Source organism: Bufo gargarizans, chromosome 9, assembly GCF_014858855.1.
Source record: "Bufo gargarizans isolate SCDJY-AF-19 chromosome 9, ASM1485885v1, whole genome shotgun sequence".
Lineage (NCBI taxonomy): Eukaryota > Metazoa > Chordata > Amphibia > Anura > Bufonidae > Bufo > Bufo gargarizans.
In genome coordinates, this window is record NC_058088.1 from 148,632,882 (window position 1) to 148,660,200 (window position 27,319).

A 27,319-nucleotide genomic window follows, 5' to 3' on the forward strand; every position below is an offset into this window, starting at 1 on the left:
AGAGAGAGTTGGGTAAAACCTTCTCTTCCGAGCAGTGAGAAGCGCTTACGCTGTCCCACCATCATCTGTCAGCTGCAGCTTACAAGAAATAACTTTAAGATCCTTTCTAGATGGTATAGGACCCCCGTTTTGCTGCATCCCCCGTTTTTTCTTTCCCACATGTCCAGATATTGTTGGCGTTGTGAGAAGGAGAAAGGCACCATGTTCACGTGTGGTGGCATTGAGCGCCTCTCCCCTTTTTGGAACAGAATCAATGAGCTGTATGGCTGGGCGGTAATACGACTAAGTGGACACCGGAGGGCGCGTTGTTTGTCAATGTTCCCTGGCCCATCTCCTCCCTGAAGAAAGGTCTCCTCAGATTTTTTGTACAGGCGGCTCGCCTGGTTATCCCCCGCCATTGGAAATCTACGGTGACACCGAGCTTCGGGATGGCTTAACACATTTGAAAAAATACACAGAATGGAGGAACTTATTGCTGAAGACGATGGCCAGGATGCAAAATATATTAAGATATGGTCACCTTGGTTGCTTTTCAAAGGATCGAGTCTTACCGTACGTGGTTGAATACCATCTCTAGTAATGCTTAATACTACCTATGCTGATGGGTTTTGACACTCCCCCCCCCCCCCCTTTATTTTTATTTCCCCCCCCTTTTTTCTGTCTGTCTGTGTTGTATGTGGTATGGTGTTAGTTGTTTTGCTCCCTTATAGAGTAAATTTAAATCTATTGTGAATGCGTCACTTTGCGTGTAGACCACCTACATTTGTTATGTACTCAATCACTTCAGTATCCTGGTACTGTAATGACAGATTTGGTATATTGTTTTGCACTGTGGTTTTATACCTTTTGATCCGATAATTTTCTCTTGTACTTAATAAAGAGATTGAACAACAAAAAAACGGTCACGGATCACGGACCTACAGACTAGGGCTGAAACGATTATTCGAATAACTCGATTAAATCGAGTCAAAAAATTCATCGATGCAGTTTCCCTGCATCGAGGAATCGTTCAGATCACGTGATCACAGAGCGGGAGTGAAATTAAGCGTCTCACTCACCGCTTCCGTGTCCTCCGGAGCCAGAGAGGCAGGACTGAGCGGCCGGCACAGCTGAGGGAGGAGGAGGAGGGAGTCTCTCCCTCCCCACTGTGCGCGGCTGCCGCTGAAGACCTAGGAGGAGGCGGAGGGGAAAGGAGGGGAAGGGAGGAGGAGAGGAGGAGGAGGGGAGGGACTGTGGCCACTGCACCACCAATGAATGTGCCGGCCATATCCCACAGGGTCCCCCTCCTCCCCCCCATCATTGGTGGCAGTGTCAGTTCCGATCGGAGCCCCAGCAGTGTAATGCTGGGGCTCCGATCGGTTACCATGGCAGCCAGGACGCTGCTTAAGTCCTGGCTGCCATGGTATGTTAGTGAGCAGAGAGCAGCGCATTATACTCACGTGCGCTGTGGCCGGCGGTCGCTCCTTCTCATAGGTCTGTGCGGCGCATTGCTAATGCTGTAAGCATTAGCATCCGCCGCACAGACAGAAGGATGCGACCGGCGGCCACAGCGCACGTGAGTATAATGCGCTGCTCTCTGCTCACTACTAACATACCATGGCAGCCAGGGCTTCAGTAGCGTGACTCCTGGCTGCCATGGTAACCGATCGGAGCCCCAGCATTACACTGCTGGGGCTCCGATCGGAACTGACACTGCCACCAATTATGGGGGGGGAGGAAGGGGGACCCTGTGGCCACTGGCCACCAATGATTAATACTGGGGAGGGGGGGGTTGCGTTACAGAGGGGGCATATCAGAGGCTGGGGGAGAGGCAGATCAGAGGCTGGGGGAGGCCGGTGGGAGGCAGATCAGAGGCTGGGGGGAGAGGGGGGGGAGGCAGATTCAGAGGCTGGGGGGGAGGGGGGGGGAGGCAGATCAGAGGCTGGGGGGAGGTGGGGGGAGGCAGATCAGAGCTGGGGAGGGGGGGGAGGCAGATCAGAGGCTGGGGGGAGGGGGGGGGAGGCAGATTCAGAAGGCTGGGGGGAGGGGGGAGGAGATCAGAGGCTGGGGGGAGGGGGGGGCAGGCAGATCAGAGGGCTGGGGGGGGGGGGGGAGGCAGATCAGAGGCTGGGGGAGGGGGGAGAGGCAGATCAGAGGCTGGGGGGAGGGGGAGGCAGGCAGATTCAGAGGCTGGGGGAGGGGGGGGAAGGCAGATCAGAGGCTGGGGGGGGGGAGGCCGATCAGAGGCTGGGGGAGGCAGATCAGAGGGGGGGGAGTGCAAGATCAGAGGCTGGGGAGGGGGGAGGCAGATACCCCAAGAGGGCTGGGGGGGGGGAGGCAGATCAGAGGCTGGGGGAGGGAGGCAGATCAGAGGCTGGGGGGGAGGCAGATCAGAGGCTGGGGGGGGAGGCAGATCAGCGGGCTGGGGGGGCAAGGCAGATCAAGAGCTGGGGGGAGGCAGATCAGAGGCTGGGGGCAAGCAGATCAGAGGCTGGGGGGCAGGCAGATGGAGAGTGGTTACATGGAGGCTGCAAGCACCACCTTGGCATGTATAAAGTTATTGGTTTAGAGAGGGGTTAATGAAGGCACCTCCAAGGTGCTTTCATTAACCTCTTCAGACCAATAACTTTATACATGCCTAATGCCAAGGTGCTTCCATTAACCCCTCCAAACCCAATGGGCATGTATAAAGTTATTGGTTTGGAGGGGTTAATGGAAGCACCTGGCATTAGGCATGTATAAAGTTATTAACCCCTTCAAACCAATAACTTTATACATACCTAATTACGTACGTTATTTTAAGTAGCTTTTTCTTATTAGATTACTCGATGAATCGAGAAATATAATCGATAGAATACTCGATTACAAAAATATTCGTTTACTGCAGCCCTACTACAGACCCCTTTTTGCGGACCTTAAAAAAAAAACGGTTGTGTGCATGAGGCCTAATTTGCATATGTATCAAATCAGGGTTTTTTTTGCGGCCATCTAGCAACCCATGTCCTCAGTACTATACACAAAATCCTGGTGACAGGTTCCCTTTAAAGGGCATGTTTAATTTATTTAAAAAAAAATTAAAATATATATATGACCACTGCAGCAATCACTAGCCTTGTGGTTTTGTGCCTTACTCCACTGAGACCAGTGATTTGCTGTTGCTGTCAAATGTGTTATATGTCGTGTTCTCTTTTGTATGTACTGTCCTGTGGATTTTCAAAGTATACCTAGTAAAGATCCCATCTAATACAAGTACCCTTCCCGTCAGTGAATTGTTGGATGTCTGATTACAACCTATTTTTTTATTTTATGATGATGTGGCAAGCCATAAAATTCATTAAGCTGGGGTCCTACCCTTGGGACTCCCATCATTGGTCAGAATTTCAGGCTACTCTCACACTAGCGTTTCTATTTTCCGGTATTGAGATCCGTCATAGAATCTCAATACTGGAAAAAAACGCTTGCATTTTGTGCAAATTCATTGTAAATAGTGACAAAACGTAACTGAACAGAACGGAGTGCTCCAAAATGCATTCCGTTCCGTTTGGTTGCGTTCTCATACCGGAGATCAAACCGCAGCATGCTGCAGATTTCTTTCCATCAGAGCAGAGCAAGATGCATCCATCATGACCCACAATGCAAGTCAATGGGGACAGATCCGTTTTCCCTTACACAATAAGAGTTCATGACGGATCCGTCTTGGCTATGTTAAAGATAAGACAAACGGAATCCGTTACCATAACGGATGCAGATGGTTGGTAATATAGTAATGGAAGTGTTTTTTTGCTAAACCCTGCCGGGATCCAGCAAAAATGCTAGTGTGAAAGTAGCCTACGGGCACAAACATCTCTTCTCAAGACAAGAACAGGAAAAAGGTATTTGTGACTTGAGAATGAATTTTTTACATGGCTCCTTCTGCAGATGCTGCAGTGCCTCATAACAGTAATCACGCTTACTTCATACAATTGCTTTCTATGCCATTTCATGACTGGCCATGCTGCTCCTACCAATATGGAACAAGTTTTTCCACATGCACTGTTATGCTGCCTTTTGCATTGGTATTCAAATTATTCCATGTTCTCGTCTTCTATAGCATGGATTAACAACCTTCAGCACTTCAGCTGTTGTGCAACTACAATTCCCAGCATGCTCCATACATTTTTTAGTAAAGTTCTTAGAAGAGCAAAGCAATTCTGCATACTGGGGTTGTAGTTTTCACAACAGCTGGAGTGCCGGAGGTTGCCGACCCTTGGTCTATAGACATGCCTTGGATTAGCAGGTGTGTTTCAATTTCAGACTTCCCTTTATGCAAAACTAGCCTAGCGAGCTCTTGTTTAGCTTAAAGGGAGTCTGTCATCACAGTTTCACCTTTTAAACCCTTCCCATAGCTTTCTAGCAGCATTACAGTTGATAAAAAACGTTACCTTTATAAGCAATCGTGGACTTATAAAACTGGCAAAAATCATCTTAGTAGGATATGCAAATGAGGGCTCGCAAGTGACCAGGGGCGGCGTCAACCTCGTAGGTGCCCAGACAGCTCTGCCTTATCGTCGCTTCTCCCTGCCCAGTCTTTCCCTCTGCCTGCCAATCCTTTCCCTCTGCCTGCCCATCTTCTTACTTCTTCTCTCACCGAGATCCAGCGCCTGCGCGCTGAGTCCGTCGGCCGACACATGCGCACTGCGATGTCCATTCCTGGTAAGGGGAAACTGTGATGACAGACTCCCTTTAAGGCTCTATCACCTGAGCGAGTCTTCTGTCCGGATGCAAAGCATGCAATGAACACAGCATCTGGACTGAACCCTGACCTATTCATTTCAATGGGTCTGAGCATAGTTTTTCATGCATTATCTTTCTGTTCAGGAAAAATCACAGCATTTTCTATATTTAGCATTTTTCATGCAGCCCTGGCCCCATAGAAGGGAATGGTTGTTAAGAAAAGTAGATAGTTATCCTTCAGTTTTCTTCACAGACGTGCAGGCTGGATCTAATCACAGAAACAGACACCCTAACGTAATCGCAGACAAAAATGACTTGTGATGAAACTGATGAAGTTGCGTGCAAACCATCAGGTTTTTCCCTGAACAGCTCCTGGCACAATCGGTATAGCTCATGTGAAAGAGACCTAAGCATCCCTGAAGAGCTTGTGCTTTCTTGCATTACCACCCAGTTTGCTATTTGGCTTCATATTACAGCTAGTACCGCATTTTTCGCCCATAAGACGCATTTTATTTCTCCCAAAAGTGTGGGGGGGGGGGGGGGGGGGGAATGCCCCTGCATCTTATAGGGCGAATACTAATGAGCGCTTCCATTATAGAAGCGCTCATTAGTACCAGAGGACTGGGAAGCGGTGAAGGCTCTGTACTCACCGCTTCCTTATACTCAGCTGTCGGCTGTGCTGTGGCGCTCTGTGACCTCAAGCTGTGTACGCCGGTTCACAGTACAGCCGACGGCAGGAAGAGCACTGGAGGTGAGGAGCAGAAGAGGTAAGTGTTTTTATTTTTATTAAGCATGAGGCAAAAGGGGGTGCTAGGGATGATCTAAGGCAATAGGGGCCTCTGAGGGCTGATCTGAGGCAATGGGGGCTGCGGGGGCTGATCTAAGGCAATGGGGGCTGATCTGAGGCAATGGGGGCTGCTGGGGGCTAATCTGAGGCAATGTGGGCTACTGGGGGTGATCTGAGACAATGGGGACTGATATGAGGCTATGGGGGCTGATATGAGGCAATGGGAGCTGATGAGAGGCTGATATGAGGCTGATGGGGGCTGATATGAGGCTGATGGGGGCTGATAAGAGACTATGGGGGCTGATGAGATGCGTATAGGGACTGACTAGAGGCATGGGAGCTGATGGGAGGCATAAGGGGGCTGATGAGAGGCAGATGGAGCTGATGAGAGGCATTGGGCTCTGAGCTGAGGTCTGATTGGAGGTCTGATCTGAGGTCTTATTAACTTTGGGGGTCCTATTGGGGCTGTCAGCTGAAGTGTGATTAACATTGAGGGTCTGATTAGTGGTCTTATTGTCCTCCTCTAAAACCTAGGTGCGCCTTATCGGCCTGTGTGTCTTACATAGAAACATAGAATGTGTCGGCAGATAAGAACCATTTGGCCCATCTAGTCTGCCCAATATACTGAATACTATGAATAGCCCCTGGTCCTATCTTATATGAAGGATGGCCTTATGCCTATCCCATGCATTCTTTACCTCCTTCACTGTATTTGCAGCTACCACTTCTGCAGGAAGGCTATTCCATGCATCCACTACTCTCTCAGTAAAGTAATACTTCCCGATATTACTTTTAAACCTTTGCGCCTCTAATTTAAAACTATGTCCTCTTGTAGCAGTTTTTCTTCTTTTAAATATTCTCTCCTCTTTTACCTTGTTGATTCCCTTTATGTATTTAAAAGTTTCTATCATATCCCCTCTGTCTCGTCTTTCTTCCAAGCTATACATGTTAAGGGCCTTTAATCTTTCCTGGTAAGTTTTATCCTGCAATCCATGTACCAGTTTAGTAGCTCTTCTCTGAACTCTCTCTAGAGTATCAATATCCTTCTGGAGATGTGGTCTCCAGTACTGAGCACAATACTCCAAATGAGGTCTCACTAGTGCTCTGTGGAGCGGCATGAGCACCTCCCTCTTTCTACTGGTAATGCCTCTCCGTATACACCCAAGCTTTCTGCTAGCATTTCCTGCTGCTCTATGACATTGTATGCCTACCTTTAAGTCTTCTGAAATAATGACCCCTAAATCCCTTTCCTCAGATACTGAGGTTAGGACTGTATCACTGATTTTATATTCTGCTCTTGGGTTTTTACACCCAGGTGCATTATCTTGCACTTTTCAACATTACATTTCAGTTGCCAGATTTTTGACAATTCCTCTAGTTTTCCTAAATCCTTTTCCATTTGGTGTATCTCTCCAGGAACATCAACCCTGTTACAAATCTTTGTGTCATCAGCAAAAAGACACACCTTACCATCGAGGCCTTCTGCAATTTTGCTGATAAAGATATTAAACAATATGGGTCCCTGAGGTACCCCACTGGTAACAAGACTGAATATACTCCATTGACTACAACCCTCTGTTGTCTGTCCCTCAGCCACTGCCTAATCTATTCAACAATATGAGAGTCCAAGCCCAAAGACTGCAATTTATTGATAAGCCTTCAATGTGGGACAGTATCAAAAGCCTTACTAAAGTCTAGATAAGCGATGTCTACTGCACCTCCGCCATCTATTATTTTAGAAAACGTATCTCAGCTTGTCACGATGGAGTAATCCAGCTAATAGACGATCATAAGGCGCATTACCACAACCCGATGCAGGATACAACAAAGTTTATTACGAGACAATGCGTTTCGGGGTCTCGACGACCCCTTTATCAAGTCTGTGTCACCCTAGTTTAAGTGCAGCTGGGTGTATACTCCCTGGTTCTTTCTAAAAATGGCTCGTGTCGGTGCCTCCCTAGTTGCTGGCTGCCTCTCTGCTCTCGGGACCTCTATTCTCTGCTTGCCCCCAGAGCTGCAGGGATCATCAGCCAGCACCCACATATGTGCCCCAGCAGCTCCAACTGTGCCCAACACCACCCTCACCCAGGTATTTAGGGAAAGTTTAGGGACAGGTTAGGCAGGAATATTCAGGGAAAGTTAGTAAAAAAAAACAAAAAAAAAAACTGTTTTTGTTGCATCACCCTAAAATCGGGTGTCTGGGGTCCACAGCACAGCTGTGTGACCCTAGACTCCCCCCCCCCCCCCGGGGTGCTGCAGCTTGTCCCCTTGCCCCCTGCCCAACCACAACTTTTTTTAGGGCGCAAGCATTTTTATTTTTAGCGTCCGGCCACTGTTAGCGCATCACACACCCCACCGCTGATCAACTTTCAGACGGTGGATCAGCGAGTTTGAATTTATTTTATTTTTTTTCCAATTTTTTTGGCCTTTTTTTATTAGTTTTTTTTTGTCTGTTAGGTTTAGGGTAAGTTCGCGAACACCCGTACCCCCATACACAAGCACACCAAATAAAGTTTATCACGCACACAAACACTCCCCTATGGCCCGTGGGATGTTGTCGGCCGAGGAGGCATACGCCCATCTTGCCTCCGAGTCCGAGAGCCCCAGTGAGGACAAGGATGACCCCACTTTCCTTTTGTCATCCGCGTCCTCCTCATCATCTAGCGATGATGATGAGCCTCCAAGGCGGCGGAGACACCGCCAGGTGGAGCAAGGGGAGCGCCATGCTAGGGACCCTGTAGCCCGCACTAGTACGAGCAGCTCTGGGGCTCGTACTAGTTTTCCAGCCACCAGTTAAGTCCACCGGAGCCCCCTGCCGGTGAACTTGCGTGGTATACCCCAGAGAGTTTTCAGCCTGTGATTCCTGATTTTGTAGGTCAAACAGGAATCCAGATTTCCACAGTGGGCTTCACTGAATACGACTACTTTAGTCTTTTTTTCAGTGACCACTTTGTAAATCTGATGGTGGAGCAAACAAACCTGTACACCCAACAGTTTTTTGCTCAACACCTGGGCTCCTTTTGGCTAGGCCCGGTGGCTGGACTCCGGTCAGTGCAGCCGAGATGAGGACGTTTTGGGGCCTCGTGCTGCGCATAGGCCTAGTCAAGAAACCTAGTGTCAGGCATTACTGGAGTGGGGACATCCTCACCAGACCCCACTTTACAGTACGGCCATGACACGCTCCCGGTTTGAGGCCATCCGGAAATGCCTGCATTATGCAGATAATGCAGCATGTACCCCCCATGGTGATCCTGCCTCTGACCGCCTGTAAAAAATCAGGCCGGTCATCGATCACTTTGGGGCCAAATTTGTGCAGGCCTATGTACCTGGAAGGGTACATTTCACATATTTACCGTATTTTTCGCTTTATAAGGCGCACTTTTTTCCCCTAAAAGTAGGGGGAAAATGGCTGTGCGTCTAATAAAGCGAATACTTTCTCTGCCCGCTATGCTGCACAGCGCGGCCAGCGAAGTATCAGTGTGGAGGGAGGAGGCGGGGACACTCATGGCGGGGCCCGGTGCAGTGACTCTACTCTAATACACCGGGTCCCGCAACTGTTAAACATTCAATCTGATCTATATCTAATTGTATATGCTCTGTACGGTACATACTGTAGTACCGTAAGTATAGCATTAAGACGGCGCAGACCAGCATCTCCCTCGGTCATGCGCAGCCTGCCGCAGCTCCCTCCTTGTGCGCCGCCTGCCCCAGCTCCCTCTGTCATGCGCCGCCTGCCCCAGCTCCCTCTGTCATGTGCCGCCTGCCTGTTCATTCATAAAGTGAGATAAGCAGGCAGGCGGCGCATAAGGAGGGAGCTGGGGCAGGCGGCACATGACCGAGTGAGCTGCGGCAGGCGGCGCATGACCGAGGGAGATGCCGCTCTGCGCCGTCTTAATGCTATACTTACGGTACTACAGTAAGTACCGTACAGAGCATATACAATTAGATATAGATCAGATTAAATGTATTTAACTGTTGCGGGGCCCGGTGTATTAGAGTCATTGCACCGGGCCCCGCCATGAGTGTCCCCGCCTCCTCCCTCCACACTGATGCATCTGATGGGGGATCTGTAGATGACACTTATGGGGATCTGTGGATGACATAAGTGTCATCCACAGAGCCCCATAAGGGTCACCCACAGAGCCCCATAAGGGTCATCCACAGATCCCCCATCAATGTAATGCACAGATCCCCCATCAGTGTCATTCACAGATCCCCCCTCAGTGTCATTCACATATCCCCCCTCAGTGTCATCCACAGATCCCCCCTCAGTGTCATTCACAGATCCCCCCTCAGTGTCATTCACAGATCCCCCATCAGTGTCATCCACAGATACCCCATAACACTGCTTCATCCACAGATCCCCCCCATAACAGTGCGTCATCCACAGATGCCCCCATAACAGTGCGTCATCCACAGATCCCCCCATAACAGTACGTCATCCACAGATCCCTCCTATAACAGTGCGTCATCCAGAGATCCCCATAACAGTGCGTCATCCACAGATCCCCAAACCAGTGCGTCATCCTACTTTTTTAGACCTAGTGTGAGCAGGGAGAAGTCGCAGATTGCGGCATAACTAGCTGTTGAGCCGCAATTTGAGCCTGAAATACATGTATTTCAGCTTAATAAATGACCCCCATAGTTTGTAAGGCTGAAAAAATACATCTGTCCATCCAGTTCAGCCTATTATCCTGCAAGTTGATCCAGAGGAAGGCAAAAATATATATAAACTGTATAAAAATATAAAATTCCTTCCCGACTCCAATCAGGCATCAGAATAACTCCCTTGATCAACAACCCCTCTCTAGTAACTATAAGTTTAACCTGTAATGTTATTACACTCCAGATATACATCCAGGCCCAACTTGAACTATTTTAGTAAATTCACAATGACCACCTCCTCATGCAGAGCGTTCCATAGTCTCACTGCTCTTACCATAAAGAATCCTTTTCTATGTTTGTGTATAAACCTTCTTTCCTCCAGACGCAGAGGATGTCCCCTCGTCACAGTCCTGGGGATAAATAAATGATGGGATAGATCTCTGTACTGACCCCTGATATATTTATACAAGGTTATTAGATCTCCCCTCAGTCGTCTTTTTTCTAAAGTGAATAACCCTAATTTTGATCATCTTTTTGGGTACTGTAGTCCACCCATTCTAGTTATTACTTTAGTTGACCTCCTCTGAACCCTCTCCAGCTCTGCCATGTCTGCCTTGTTCACAGGAGCCCAGAACTGTACACAGTACTACATGTGTGGTCTGACTAGTGATTTGTAAAGTGGCAGGACTATGTTCTCATCACGGGCATCTATGCCCCTTTTGATGCAACCTATTATCTTATTGACCTTAGCAGCAGCTGCCTGACACTGGTTTCTACAGTTTAGTTTGCTGTCCACTAAAATTCCTAGGTCCTTTTCCATGTCAGTGTTACCCAGTGTTTTATCATTTAGTATGTTCTGGTGACTTGCATTATTCCTTCCCATGTGCATAACATTACATTTGTCAGTGTTAATCCTCATCTGCCACTTCTCTGCCCAAGCCTCCAATCTATCCAGATCCATCTTTAGCAGTATACTGTCCACTTCCATGTACTTTACACAGTTTAGAGTTATCTTCGAAAAAATGATACTTTACTGTGCAAGCCTTCTACAATATCATTAATAAATATATTTAAGAGAACAGAGCCGAATACTGAGCCCTGTGATATCCTACAAGTGATGGTGACCCAATTTGTGTGTACTAGAGAGGAGCGAATTTCCGGTTATAAGATTAGTTTGCGATCGTTTACTGGTAAAAGGTGAATTATGTTATGGATTCCATTACCATGGACCATAACGCAATTCTATAACAGAATGCATAACAGAATGCCTTCAGAGGCATTCCGTTATTCATTCCATCCTAATAGAAGTCTATGGGCTGCATAACAAATTTGTCCCATTTGCATTATGCAGGAGAGTACTCCCTTGCATAACGGAAACAAGATGGAACTGTTATGCATACCATAGACTTCTATTATGACGGAATGCTTCTAAAGGCATTTCGTTATGCATTCCGTCATAGAATTGCGTTATGGTCCGTGGTAATGGAATCCATAACCCAATTCACCTTTTACCAGTAAACAAAGTGTGAACGAATTTCAAAATATGAAATTCGCTCATCTCTAGTGTGTACTGTTAATAACCAGCCTCTGTTTTCTATCACTGAGCCAGTTACTTACCCACATTTTCCCCCAGTCCAAGAATTCTCATTTTATATACTAACCTTTTATGTGGCAAAGTATCAAATGCTTTGGAGAAGTCAAGATATGACATCCATTGACTCGCCGCAATCAAGTCTAGAACCAACCTCCTCATAGAAACTGATTAAATTCGTTTGACATGACCGATCCCTCCTGAAGCCATGCTAATATGGCGTTAATCGCCTATTTTTATTAAGGTACTCCAAGATAGCATCTCTCAGAAAACCTTCCAACAGTTTACTCACGACAGATGTTAAACTTACCGGCCTATAGTTTCCGGGCTCTGTTTTTTAACCCTTTTTGAATATTGCCACCACATTTGCTAAGTGCCAATCCTGTAGAACAGTCCCTATCGATATAGAGTCCTTAAATATAAAAAATAAGGGTTTGTCTATGACATTACTTAATTCTCTTAAGATATGGGGGTGTATGCCATCAGGTACCGGCAATTGTCTATTTTACATACTTGTTAAGGTTGGAAAAAGACAAAAGTCCATCAAGTCCAACCTATAATCCTGCTATATCAATCCACAGAACAAATCTCTGGATCAATGTTCATCTTCCATCTTTTTAAGACGCTGCTGCACTTCTTCCTGGGTCAGACAGGCCACTTTTAATAGGAAATTTACTTTTACGTTCTGCATTTCATCTGACAGTTTATTTTCCTCAGTAAATACAGTGGAGAAAAAATATTTAATGGCTTTGCTTTCTCCTCATCGCTCTTTGCAACTCCCCCTTCATCACTCTGTAAAGGGCCGACATCTTCAGATATATACTTTTTACCATTTACATAATTGAAGAATATTTTAGGGTTAGTTTTACTCTCTTGTGACAATTTGTTTCTGAACAATCATAGCAGTTATAGTCCAATGCACAAAAAGAAAGTGATTAATATTAAACCTCTTTCTGACAGAACGTATTTTTGAAAATCTACCGTGTCACTTTATGTGGTTTTCTCAACACATCACAATCCATGGTAGTGGTAAGTTTGAGTCAATATGTTGGTCTTTATTTCTTAAAAAAAAAAATCGAAATTTACAGAAAATTTAGATTTTCTAAAACTGAATGAGTGATACCTCACAAAATAGTTTAGTTATTAACATTCACCATATGTCTACTTTATCTTGGCATCATTTTGTAAATACCATTTATTTAGCATGTTAGAAGGCTTACATTTTAGAATTTTCAATAAAGTTTCAAAAACAGACTTTTTGAAAGACCAATTCAGGTTTGAAATACTAGAAACCACCGATAAATTGCTACATTTTAGAAACGACAATCGATAATCAAATTATTCAAAACTGATTTTAGAAATGTTGTTAACACTTTAGTCCACAAGAATGAAAGCAAAACAGAATAGAACTTTCAAAATGCATTTTTTCGTGCAGAATTTCAAAATTTTCCCTTGTAAGATAGCAAAGGTTAAAAGCAAAACAAACCTGAATATACAGTATATTAATGTCACGGCCTATGATGTACGCCGTGACACTGTTGCCACGCCTGCTGTTGCCGGTGGCAACATGTTGCTGTTTTGGCATGTTGTGGCAGTGCCACGGGTTTTGCTGTGTGCACCGTGACACTGGTGCCATGCTTGTGGTTGCCGGTGGCAACGTGTTTCTGTTGTGGCAGAGCCACGGGTTTTGCTGTGTGCGCCGTGACATGGTTGCCACGCATGCTGTTGCCGGTGGCAACGTGGTGGCTGGTGTGTGCACTTCCCCTTTACGTTGTAGCCTTTCCCTGTCTGGTGCTGTAGGGGTTTACTACCTTGTTGGGTGTGGTCACTAAGTGCTTCCCATACCTGTGGCGTTTGGCCAGGAGTCAGTTGTACTCCAGCCTTGGTGTGTGCTGGAGTTATGCTCCTTGTCTGGATGTTCCACCTGTCCAGTGAGGGCCACCCTTGTGGTCATCTATGTTATCCCGATGTCTCCTTTCCTTCCTGTCCTTATTTGTATGGAGTGGGTTATGTTCAGGGTGTTTGTATGTCTAGTTTGGTGTTACATGTCTGGTGGTGTTTGGTGTCCAACATGTTTACTAGACATTCCCCTTTCTCATGTTTATTGCAGCTATGGATTCCTGTGTGGTTTAGTGGTGTGCGCTGTGTCCTTTAATGTTGGTGTGGACAGCAGCACTAGTTCACAGGTTCCAATCAGTGTGTCTGTGGCAGGTAAGTGTGTTATTGGTTTTGCTTACCTGCCATCTCCTTATGCTGTATGCGTTCCCCTCTCCTTACAGCCTGGCCTCTGATAGAGACTCCTGTTTCTCCATTACTGGAATGAACAGGTCGTCTCTTCCCTGCTCCTTGGTGAGGGATTACCAGGGCGACTTAGGGTCTCTAGGAATCCAGAGTATGAGTCGTCCTACCATCGGGGTCCGCTCATATGTTAAGGAGTCAGGGAGAAGATTAGGGAAGCTGTAGGAGGTTACCTGCTCCCTTATTACTCCTTTTGGCCAGGCTGATCCCCTTTTACTCTTTGACACCGCATGGTGGGGGGTTTCCCCCACTCTCCACCGTGTGGTGTCAAACCATCCTAAACTCACCTTGTTAGAGGTACATACCTTGTGATTTTTTTTCTCCACTGTATTCACTGAGGAAAATAAACTGGCACATGAAATGCAGAATATAAAAGTAAATTCTCCATTAGAAGTGCCTTGTCTGACCCAGGGAGAAGTGCAGTGACATTTTAAAAAGATGTGCCACATAAAAAGGTTAGTATATAAAATGAGAATGCTTGGACTGGGAGAAATGTCTATATGTGGGTAAGTAACTGACTCAGTAATAGAAAACAAAAGGTGGTTATTAACGGTACACTCTTAGATTGGTTTACCGTCACTAGTGGCGGTATCATAGGGGTCAGTATTGGGCCCCATTATTTTCAATATTTTTATTCATGATCTTGTAGAAGGCTTGCACAGTAAAATATCAATGACACTAAACTGTGTAAAGTAATTATAACACGGAAGATGGCAGTATACTGCTACAGATGGCTATGTCTATGTTGGAGGCTTGGGCAGAGAAGTGGTAGATGTTTAACAGTGACATACAGTATCTCACAAAAGTGAGTACACCCCTAACATTTTTGTAAATATTTTACTATATATTTTCATAGGACAACACTGAAGATATTACACATTGATACAATGGAAAGTAGTCAGTGAACAGCTTGTACAACAGTGTAAATTTGGTGTGCCCTCAAAGTAACTCAACGGACAGCCATTAATGTTTAAACCACTAGCAACAAAAGTGAGTACACCCCTAAGTGAAAATGGCCAAATTGTGAGGGACCTCCGTATAATCTGACTTGTTAGTGTTACAAGGTCTCAGGTGTTAATGGGGTGCATATGTGTTAAATTTTGTGATATTTCTCTCACACTGGTCACTGGAAGTTCAACATGGCACCTCATACTGTAGCAAAGAACTCTCTGAGGATCTGAAAAAAAGAATTGTTGCTCTTCATATACAGTACAGACCAAAAGATTGGACACACCTTCTCATTCAAAGAGTTTTCTTTATTTTCATGACTATGAAAATTGTAGATTCACACTGAAGGCATCAAAACTATGAATTAACACATGTGGAATTATATACATAACAAAAAAGTGTGAAACAACTGAAAATATGTCATATTCTAGGTTCTTCAACGTAGCCACCTTTTGCTTTGATTACTGCTTTGCACACTCTTGGCATTCTCTTAATGAGCTTAAAGAGGTAGTCATCTGAAATGGTTTTCACTTCACAGGTATGCCCTGTCAGGTTTAATAAGTGGGATTTCTTGCCTTATAAATGGTGTTGGGACCATCAGTTGCATTGTGGAGAAGTCAGGTGGATACAAAGCTGATAGTCCTACTGAATAGACTGTTAGAATTTGAATTATGGCAAGAAAAAAGCAGCTAAGTAAAGAAAAACGAGTAGCCATCATTACTTTAAGAAATGAAGGTCAGTCAGTCCGAAAAATTGGGAAAACTTTAAAAGTGTCCCCAAGTGCAGTCACAAAAACCATCAAGTGCTACAAAGAAACTGGCTCACATGGAAAGGAAGACCAAGAGTCACCTCTGCTGTGGAGGATAAGTTCATCCAAGTCACCAGCCTCAGAAATCGCAGGTTAACAGCAGCTCAGATTAGAGACCAGGTCAATGCCACACAGAGTTCTAGCAGCAGACACATCTCTAGAACAACTGTTAAGAGGAGACTGTGTGAATCAGGCCTTCATGGTAGAATATCTGCTAGGAAACCACTGCTAAGGACAGGCAACAAGCAGAAGAGACTTGTTTGGGCTAAAGAACACAATGAATGGACATTAGACCAGTGGAAATCTGTGCTTTGGTCTGATGAGTCCAAATTTGAGATCTTTGGTTCCAACAACTGTGTCTTTGTACAATGTAGAAAAGGTGAACGGATGGACTCTACATGCCTGGTTCCCACCTTGAAGCATGGAGGAGGAGGTGTGATGGTGTGGGGGTGATTTGCTGGTGACACTGTTGGGGATTCATTCAAAATTGAAGGCATACTGAACCAGCATGGCTACCACAGCATCTTGCAGCGGCATGCTATTCCATCCGGTTTGCGTTTAGTTGGACCATCATTTATTTTTCAACAGGACAATGACCACAAACGCACCTCCAGGCTGTGTAAGGGCTATTTGACCATGAAGAAGAGTGATGGGGTGCTGCGCCAGATGACCTGGCCTCCACAGTCACCGGACCTGAACCCAATCGAGATGGTTTGGGGAGAGCTGGACCGCAGAGTGAAAGCAAAAGGGCCAACAAGTGCTAAGCATCTTTGGGAACTCCTTCAAGACTGTTGGAAGACCATTTCAGATGACTACCTCTTGAAGCTCATCAAGAGAATGCCAAGAGTGTGCAAAGCAGTAATCAAAGCAAAAGGTGGCTACTTTGAAGAACCTAGAATATGACATATTTTCAGTTGTTTCACACTTTTTTGTTATGTATATAATTCCACTTGAAAATCAAGAAAAATTATTTGAATGAGAAGGTGTGTCCAAACTTTTGGTCTGTACTGTATATGGATTGGGTTTAAGAAGATTGCCAACACCCTGAAACTGAGCTGCAGCATGGTGGCAAGGACCATACAGCGGTTTAAAAAGAAAAGTCCCTCTTAGAACAGGACTCGCTATGGTCAACCAAAGAAGTTGAGTGCACATGGTCAGCATCATATCCAGAGGATGTCTTTTCAAAATAGATGTACTGGTGATGCACAATAAAGCCTGCAAACTGCTGAAGACAAGCAGACTAAGGACATGGATTATTGGAACCATGCCCTGTGGTCTGATGAGACCAATAAACTTATTTGGTTCAGGTGTCAAGCGTCTGTGGCAGCATCCAGGTGAGAAGGACAAAGACAAGTGTGTCTTGCTTACAGTCAAGCATGGTGGTGGGAGTGTCATGGTTTGGGGATGCATGAGTGCTGCCAGCTGTGGGGAGCTACAGTTCATTGAGGGAACCATGAATTCCAACATGTACTGTGACATACTGAAGTATAGCACAATCCCCTCCCTCCGGAACTGGGCCACAGGGCAGTATTCCAACATAATAACGATCCCAAACATACCTCCAATATGACCATTGCCTTGCTAAAGAAAATGAGGGTAAAGGTGCTGGACTGGCCAAGCATGTCTTTATTCCTAAAACCTATTGAGCATCTGTGGGGCATCCTCAAATGGAAGGTGGAGAAGCGCAAGGTCTCTAACATCCACCAGCTCCATGATGTTGTCATGGAGGAGTGGAGGAGGATTCCAGTGGCAACCTGTGAAGCTCTAGTGAACTCCATGTCCAAGAGAGTTAAGGGAGTGCTGGAAAACGATGGTGGCCACACAAAATATTAACACTTGCAGGATAACAGGCTGAACTGGATGGACACATGTATTTTTTCAGCCTTATAAACTATGTTTCTATGGGCTCAATTTGGCCATTTTCACTTACGGGTGTACTCACTTTTGTTACCAGCGGTTTAGACATTAATGGCTGTGTGTTGAGTTATTTTGAGGGCACATCATATTTACACTGTTATACAAGCTGTACACTAACTACTTTACATTGTATCAAAGTGTCATATCTTCAGTGTTGTCCCATGAAAAGATATAATAAAATGTTTGCAAAAATGTGAGGGGCGTACTCACTTTTGTGAGATACTCTATGTAAGGTTATGCACATGGGAAGGAAAAATACAAGTCACCAGCACATACTAAATGGTAAAACACTCAAATCTCATTCACACATCAGTGTTTTGGTCAGTGATTTCCATCAGTGATTGTGAGCCAAAACCAGTATTGGAGCCTCCACAGACAAAAAGTGTAAGGGAAAGATCTGCACCTGTTCTGTGTTTAGAGCCACACATGGTTTTGGCTCAAAATCACTGATGGAAATCACTGATCGAACACTGACTGTGTGAATGAGGCATAACACTGACATAGAAAAGGACTTAGGAATTTCAGTGGACAGCAAACTAAACTGTAGAAACCAGTGTTAGGCAGCTGCTCCAAGGCCAATAAGATAATGGGTTGCATCAAAAGGGGCATAGATACCCGTGATGAGAACATAATCCTGCCACTTTACAAATCACTAGTCAGACCGCACATGGAGTACTGTGTACAGTTCTGGGCTCCTGTGAACAAGGCAGACATAGCAGAGCTGGAGAGGGTTCAGAGGAGGGCAACTAAAGTAATAACTGGAATGGGTGGACTACAATACCCAGAAAGATTATCAAAATTAGAGTTATTCACTTTATAAAAAAGACGATTGAGGGGAGATCTAATAACCATGTACAAATATGTCATGGCTCATTACAGAGATCTCTCCCATCATCTATTTATCCCCAGGACTGACGAGGGGACATCCTCTGCGTCTGGAGGAAAGAAGGTTTGTACACAAACATAGAAGAGAATTCTTTACAGTAAGAGCAGTGAGACCATGGAACTCTCTGCCTGAGGAGGTGGTGATGGTAAGTACAATAAGTAATTCAAAAGGGGCCTGGATGTATTTCTGGAGCATAATAATATTACAGGCTATAGCTACTAGAGAGGGGTCGTTGATCCAGGGAGTAAGGGTCCATTCACACGTCCGTTGTTTCTTTCCTGATCTGTTCCGTTTTTTGCGGAACAGATCTGGACCCATTCATTTTCAATGGGTCCTGAAAAAAAATCGGACAGCACAATGTCTGATTTTTTTTTTAGGACCCATTGAAAATGAATGGGTACAGATCTGGTCCAGATCTGTTCCGCAAAAAACGGAACAGATCAGGAAAGAAACAACGGACGTGTGAATGGACCCTTATTCTGATTGCCTGATCGGGGTCGGGAATTCATTCTCCCCCCCCCCCCCCCTCCCCTCCCCTAAAATAAGGAAAGTTGGCTTGTACCTCAGAGATTTTTTTTTTACCTTCCAGGATAGCAGGCTGAACTGGATGAACACATGCCTTTTTTTCAGCCTTACCAACTATGTTACTATGATCACTGAAGACAGAGCCATCTAAAGGTCTATTTCTTTTATTGTCATAATTCTAAGGATTTATAGCTAATGAGCATTATCAATCGTGCCGCCAATAATTATTTTTATGCCAACTTTGTTAATACTGATCAATTATCTTATGATTGCCTAGAAACAAGCAAAGCATGTTAGTAATTGGGGAGTGTAAATAAAAGTAATGCACATATTACAATAAAAATATATTACAAATAGGATTAAAGTGGTTCCTTTATAGTATTGACAGAACAATTACCGACAATTTTGCTGTTGTTTGTGTCAAACCAGCAAACTGAAGAAATAGATATCTGGGGACCGCCCGTCTCACCATCCCTTATTATCTTATGTTAGTTTTTACTTATGTCACTGCTCTTAGGCTAGGGCTACAAGGCAACTTTTGTGAAAACGCCCTGAGTGAATCACAAGTAATGTACATGAATAGGGTGACGTTGCAATCTGACAGTCATATGAGCAGCAGTCTGTGTCTGCAATCTAATGAAACACTCATCCTAAAGGCAGGGTGATCTTTCAAGCTAGACTGTCTTTAGGCAAGGGTCTTTTCTTAATGACATACAGTACAGACCAAAAGTTTGGACACACCTTCTCATTCAAAGAGTTTTCTTTATTTTCATGACTATGAAAATCTTAGATTCACACTGAAGGCATCAAAACTATGAATTAACATATGTGGAATTATATACATAACAAAAAAGTGTAAAACAACTGAAAATATGTCATATTCTAGGTTCTTCAAAGTAGCCACATTTTGCTTTGATTACTGCTTTGCACACTCTTGGCATTCTCTTGAAGAGCTTCAAGAGGTAGTCACCTGAAATGGTCTTCCAACCGTCTTGAAGGAGTTCCCAGAGATGCTTAGCACTTGTTGGCCCTTTTGCCTTCACTCTGAGGTCCAGCTCACCCCAAACCATCTCGATTGGGTTCAGGTCCGGTGACTGTGGAGGCCAGGTCATCTGGCGCAGCACCCCATCACTCTCCTTCATGGTCAAATAGCCCTTACACAGCCTGGAGGTGTGTTTGGGGTCATTGTCCTGTTGAAAAATAAATGATGGTCCAACTAAACGCAAACCGGATGGAATAGCATGCAGCTGCAAGATGCTGTGGTAGCCATGCTGGTTCAGTATGCCTTCAATTTTGAATAAATCCCCAACAGTGTCACCAGCAAAGCACCCCCACACCATCACACCTCCTTCTCAATGCTTCAAGGTGGGAACCAGGCATGTAGAGTCCATCCGTTCACCTTTTCTGCGTCGCACAAAGACACGGTGGTTGAAACCAAAGATCTCAAATTTGGACTCATCAGACCAAAGCACAGATTTCCACTGGTCTAATGTCCATTTCTTGTGTTCTTTAGCCCAAACAAGTCTCTTCTGATTGTTGCCTGTCCTTAGCAGTGGTTTCCTATCAGATATTCTACCATGAAGGCCTGATTCACACAGTCTCCTCTTAACAGTTGTTCTAGAGATGTGTCTGCTGCTAGAACTCTGTGTGGCATTGACCTGGTCTCTAATCTGAGCTGCTGTTAACCTGCGATTTCTGAGGCTGGTGACTGGGATCAACTTATCCTCCGCAGCAGAGGTGACTCTTAGTCTTCCTTTCCTGGGGCGGTCTGCATGTGAGACAGTTTCTTTGTAGCGCTTGATGGTTTTTGTGACTGCACTTGGGGACACTTTCAAAGTTTTCCCAATTTTTCGGACTGACTGACCTTCATTTCTTAAAGTAATGATGGTCACTCGTTTTTCTTTACTTAGCTGCTTTTTTCTTGCCATAATACAAATTCTAACAGTCTATTCAGTAGGACTATCAGCTGTGTATCCACCTGACTTCTCCACAACGCAACTGATGGTCCCAACCCCATTTATAAGGCAAGAAATCCCACTTATTAAACCTGACAGGGCACACCTGTGAAGTGAAAACCATTTCAGGTGACTACCTCTTGAAGCTCATCAAGAGAATGCCAAGAGTGTGCAAAGCAGTAATCAAAGCAAAAGGTGGCTACTTTGAAGAACCTACAATATGACATATTTTCAGTTGTATATAATTCCACATGTGTTAATTCATAGTTTTGATGCCTTCAGTGTGAATCTACAATTTAGAAAACTCTTTGAATGAGAAAGTGTGTCCAAACTTTTGGTCTGTACTGTATGTGGCCTTCACTATTAGATTTACATGTCTTATATTAAGTTATTGGCCTCCTTTTTTTACTCTCTAGTGCCCATATACCGGCTAATGGTGATAGATGCACAAGAATAAAAATGGGGTACTATGTTCTCAGGTATTACAGGGACATAAGTTAAGTAAAATACACATATTGGGTATTGTTATGCATTGGTATTGTTGTGAGGATATTAGAAAAACCCATTAGAAAGTGGTATTATAGAAAGTGAAATGACCAACTGCTGTCCCAGCTCAACTGGAATTGTCGTTTGTCACGGAAGGTGTAGGGGCACCAATCCAGAAATAGTTTAGAAAGTTTCCCAGCACCACAACTTATCATAAAACCACAGTTTATTTCAGCCACTTTAAAATAGCATAGGTCTCAAACTGGGCCCTTAGTCATAATTATGATCCACGCGGGTTTAAATGACCTGAACTCACAGCATTATTGATCCCTATGATGCTGTGAGTTCAGGTCATTTAAACCCACAGTGAGCCTGTAATACAGACAGATATTACATCCAAAATAAACTTGTTCCTTATTTTCCTTCTAAAAAAAATACATGTGAGTTATTGTATAATTTTGCGTGAGCTCCGCAGATATTGCGTGAGCTCCGCATTGTATGTTTCTATATATATTCATGCTGATATGTTGACATGTAATTAGGTTATGTCTAATATTTTAACATTTTAGTGGGTAAATACATTTTTATGTATGCAAAAATACTGTGAGCCAGTCCGATTGTTTTATATTAATTTATTGTATAATTTACCTACCACACTTTTGGCATTAATACTCACAGGCTGTCATCAGGAGAAAAGCTATCAGTGAAGAAGGAAGAGTTCTGATTTTCCATCTCAGCAAGTCTACAGAAAAAAAGGAGAAAATCATCTTTTTCAGGATACATAAAAATTACATTAAAAAAACTATATTAAATGAAGGCATGCTGTATTCTGAAATATAGGGTCCATCCGATAAATATTTTTTAAGCAGAACCTCTTACAACTCAAATTATTGACCAGGTGCATAAATTAACATATACTCTTCATCCCCTTCCTCTTACATTACTGCTGATATTCCTGTCAACTGCTGTTCTTAATATAAAATGTAAAAACATTTTCAAGATGTCATGGAGGAATATTACTATGCATTATAAAGTATCAGCTCTAATTTTAACCTTGACAATTTTATGACAACTTCAACCCAGCTGTCTTTTAAAGGCAGCTAGGTGTTGCCAAAACCTGGAGCGGCACATGAGATCCAGTCTTGTGTTTGACCCCACCTGGCCGCTAATCAGTCCAGCAGCACACACTGGGAGGAAAATATCTGCCTCCCCACACAACTCCCTTTACTGTGTGACAATACATAAAAAAAAAAGAAATGAAATTCCACAGCACCTCCGTATGGAGAAGAAAATTACTGGTTTATTTACAGGCACAGTATATGATTATAAGGAAACTAGTAATATGTATTAACTTTCTAAGTATAGAAAACCACTCTTCTCTTCTCAATATGATAATGCTTTAGATTGGAGGTAGGTTTGTCAGCCTTGCATGCAAATGTCTTGAACACATTTTATGAGGCAACTAATAAACACACTTGTTTTTTAAACCGTTTTTATTATTGCCTGTGGGCACAAGTATTCAAAATATTTTTTCTGCTACATATTCTTGACCATTCATCCAGCTGAAAGAGTTCTCTTACAGCCATACATCCAGTGGGTTCAGAACACTTTAGATTGTGCCTACATGGGACTACAAGGGTTTATAGTTGCTGTGTGTTATACAACACCACAAGATGAACACCTTAGAGCTGGAGCTTGGGGTAACATATCCCTATTCCTAACATTATTACTCTAGGAAGAACTGCATTTATCCCTTTAGCATTTCCATGACCAGATGGTCAAGCTATGACCAAGCCATGTGCACCAATGGTCACCCAATTTTACCACAAAACTGAGTGGGCCATTAGCTGCTGCAGTTGGATGTTGCTTGCCCACGTGTAGCCAGTAGTCATCCGCACCTTATGGTCCCATCATAACTTAATTTTTATTCCTCTACATTTTATGTAAGGTCTATTATTTTTTCTCATTGTGCTCATTGTGAATGCTTATTTGATTTTCATATTTTTATGTTTCCCCGGACATAAAAGAAAAATTACCTGATACTGTTTGTCAATTGTATTATACAGACCTGCTAGCAAAGTGTTCAATCCTTGAATGTGTATCTGCATGCGGAAGCATTGGAGAAGATACTGGCCTGCAATATAGCAAAAACAAAATGTGAGAGAACAAAGATCAAATGTGAACATTTCAGTTACTCCTAGTAGAATATTAATCTTCAGTCCCAGTTTTAATTATAAAATCAAAAGTTTTATCAAAATAGAATAGTATAAAATAACACTATTATACTTATCCCCCCAATGATCTCTGTATCTTGTTATAACATTTTTAAACAGACATGGCAGCCTGCAGTGGTGAGCTTTTGTGGTGTCTGCTGCAGCCAGTGAAGCTGTAACCTATTTTTTAGGTGGAGTGCTATTGATCTTATATAATTAAAAAAAAAATTATATATTTTTTTTTATGACGATTTTGAAGCTCATATATGAGCCTATAAAATCAGTTTTTTTTATTTTTCATTTTGAACAATCATGTATTTTTAAAATGAGTTTATTACTGTCAATTGCTCATTTCTTATGTTGGCCTTCTATCTGGTGGCCAAAATAAGAATTTCATCATGAATGCTGTGGTCAGAGACTCAGAGCATTCAAAGCAACTACCGACATCCCCATTGGCGCTGGCAGCAAAAGGTTAATGGATAAGCTAATCATATGCTGCTTTCCATTTGATCTTTATTTGCCATAGTATACTGTGTGATTTTGAATGTAAAAGGGCTCAACTTCTATGTCCCAAGACATCTCTTGCTTACAGAGTTGAAATCCCTTCATACAGATATTGTTTTTGTTCCCATGGTGAGACTGGAGTAGCTATTCTCATTTCTGGTACCTGTCCTCTTCATATAGCTGCTAGCATTTGGTTAAACTCTAATATCCGTGGTGTTATGGTTAGGGACAAGAAATTTAAAATACTACTTTTTACCTTTTGCATACTTCAAACTATGTCTTTGAAGGCTTGTGCAAGATAGGTCCCTCATCTAAGGGACTTATTTCCAGTATTTATGCTATCCTAATAGATCCAGTACCTGATAGGTTATTTAGGCATAATATATGATCCACTGGGAGGAACTATTGAGCAAACCTCGACCTGATATATATGCATGTAGAAAACCAATACAAAAATATTTTAGGCAATGGTATCAACCCACCCCCCCCCCCCCCCCCCCTCTGTTAAAACCTAAATCAGGCATGATGCGCCGGAGGTCTACTGGAGATGTGGTACATCTCAAAGAATATGTTCCATAGTTTTGGAGGATGCTCATTAATAAAAACGACCATTGTTGGATAAAGTACGTTCAGTTCACTCTCCGCCGGAACCGATCTGGGATATGAATGGCGCCTCTGGATCCCATATGCTATTTACTTAATGTTACACTCACTACTGTCCAAGAATAGCATACTTAACCAGCTAATGGCAAGTGTGAAGCGGGCAAGCACAACTCTGCTTTAGATTGCAAGTGCCTCTGGAAACAAAGTAACCACTCCAACCTTATCAGAACTTCTATTGCTAAAACTGCAGAATTAGATCGATGGATGACTATCGAGTACTTTCAGTTAGGAAAAAGTGAACTATCTGGTAATACTTGGGGACTTGGGATACTATTGCATCACTAGGGACCTCTGACCTCACATCATTGCAGAATACTTCCAGGTCCTATTAGTCCTTTCCCTCCCTATCACTCTATGTGTCCTGCCTTCTGTCTGTGTTGAGTGATTAATATATTTACCTCAGCAGATATTGTAGCTATACTCTTCAGCTTTTATTTATTTTGTAAGAGTCTTATCTGCTATTTTTGTCTCCCCAATACATGTCATATCTAATGCATATGATCTTATTCAGGATCTTGCTTGAGACAACTATTTATGTTTTATTTGGCTTTGCTGAGTCTGTTTTATTACTCAATAATTGTCAATAACTTTCAATAAATATACAATTTTAAACCTTTTACTTTTAATCAAGAAAACCAATGCCCTCAAAATGAAAAAGAAGCTGAAACAAATTATGTGAGATCCTGAAAAAAAAAATACAGTTAGGTCCAAATAGTTTTGACATTTTAGCTGTTGAACAAGAAAACCGCAGATGGTCCACTGTGTCCTAGTACCTGATTTAATTCCCAGCTAGCATATGATACACCTCCAAATAATAAAGGGGGGGGGAGACTAACATAGTAATATAGTTTGTAAGGCTTGGAAAAAAAGACATGCCTGTTATCCTGCAAGTTGGCAAACCCCTGTGATGGTAGAAGCCAATTTTCCTCACTTTAGGGAAACAAAATCCTTCCGACTCAAAATCCGGCAATCAGAATAACTCAGTGGATCAACAACCCCTCTCTAGTAATACAGATAGTAGTAGATGATCCAAGATTGGATATGGGGGTCCAGGTGTATGTACAGTAGTGGCATTGCTTGGTCAGGAGGTAACTATCCCTGAAAAGACCCTAAAGAATAGGGTAAAGCACTATTACACCCTACCTATTTACACAGAGCAACAAATCCAAAAGGGGCAACCCCGTCCAGAACCTGCCCCCTACTCGACCAAATCCCTAACGTAGTCCCTGAAACACACTCCTGACATAACACGTCCACGCTAATAATCAATTGGGAAAAAGTTGCCAGTTCCACAGTGGGTGGAAAACGGCATGCCCTGCGTCTAAGCTTACACTCACCAGTGGGAACATGTCTACAGCAGTTCCCACTGGTGGGTATACTTTTAGGTGCAAAGCATACCGTTTTCCGCCACTGTGGAACCAGCAACTTTTTCCTAATTGATTATTTGAATTTAGTTTCATGTCAGGTGAGTTTGGTCTACAGCCAGCGTCACTATCTCTGATTGGTATCCCCTGAATAGTCCGGGGACAAAGAAGGACAGAAACAGGTCATGTCTGGAACGTGTTTCAGGGATTATGTTAGGGATTTGGCCGAGTACTGGGGCAGGTTCCGCACAGGTGTAATAGTGCTTTCCCCTTTTTTTAGGGTCGTTTTAGGGATAGTTTACCTCCTGACCAAGCAATGCCACTACTGCATGTACACCTGGACCCCGTATCCTCTTCTTTGATCATCTACTACTATCTCTACCGGATGACCCCCTGCCCAACACCAGTCCCACACCACTGTTTGCATACAGGATCTGGTAAGACCATTCGGTTTACTTGTTTACAGATAAGAGTTCTACGTATCTGTGTCACCGTCTCGGCCAGTATTTAATTATCAAGCATTGCAGTGTATATCACTATAGCAACCCCCCGGTTTTTTGATGTTTCATAGTGTGGTGTTTAGCGCCTTAATATTCTGTTAAACAGATAATCGTTTAAAAGTTAAGTTTTAATATAATTACTTTCCTCCCAATTATTGGAGGTTGTATCACATTTAGCTGTTTACCAAAACATATTCAAGAACGGTTAAATAATCATATAGGCTTAAAGTGCACACTCTATTTTAAATTACGTTGGCGGTCAGGCATTTAAGAATGGCTCCCGCTTGCGAGTGGGAATGGGCATCACAGCTGCCTGGTGCTACTGTTTTAAACAGCAGGCACCCGGGACTAATGTATGTGATAGGCAACAATGTCTAACTTAAAAGAAAAGACAAAAATTCAAACCCCCTTTCCCCAAAATTAAAATACATAAATAATTAAAAAATTAACATCACAGCCATCGCAACGTGTGAAAACACCCAAAATATAAAAATATTTATCCCATACCCAAACAACAAAATGGAAAAAAAAAAAAATCTAATTGGCCAATTTGCAATTTTTATGGTTGGCTTCATTT

At 43.5% G+C, this 27,319-nt stretch overlaps 1 protein-coding gene across 1 annotated transcript in view; it reads right to left on the reverse strand.

Annotated features, from left to right (window-relative positions):
• Positions 1-27,319, reverse strand: part of DRP2 (dystrophin related protein 2) — a 353,198-nt gene that overhangs the window by 95,932 nt on the left and 229,947 nt on the right. The window contains exons 17-18 of the mRNA XM_044306534.1: positions 23,567-23,632; positions 22,175-22,240 (exon numbers count right to left, since the gene is read on the reverse strand). Of these exons, the coding sequence (XP_044162469.1) occupies positions 22,175-22,240; positions 23,567-23,632 (132 nt within the window). The remainder of the gene's footprint in view (positions 1-22,174; positions 22,241-23,566; positions 23,633-27,319) is intronic.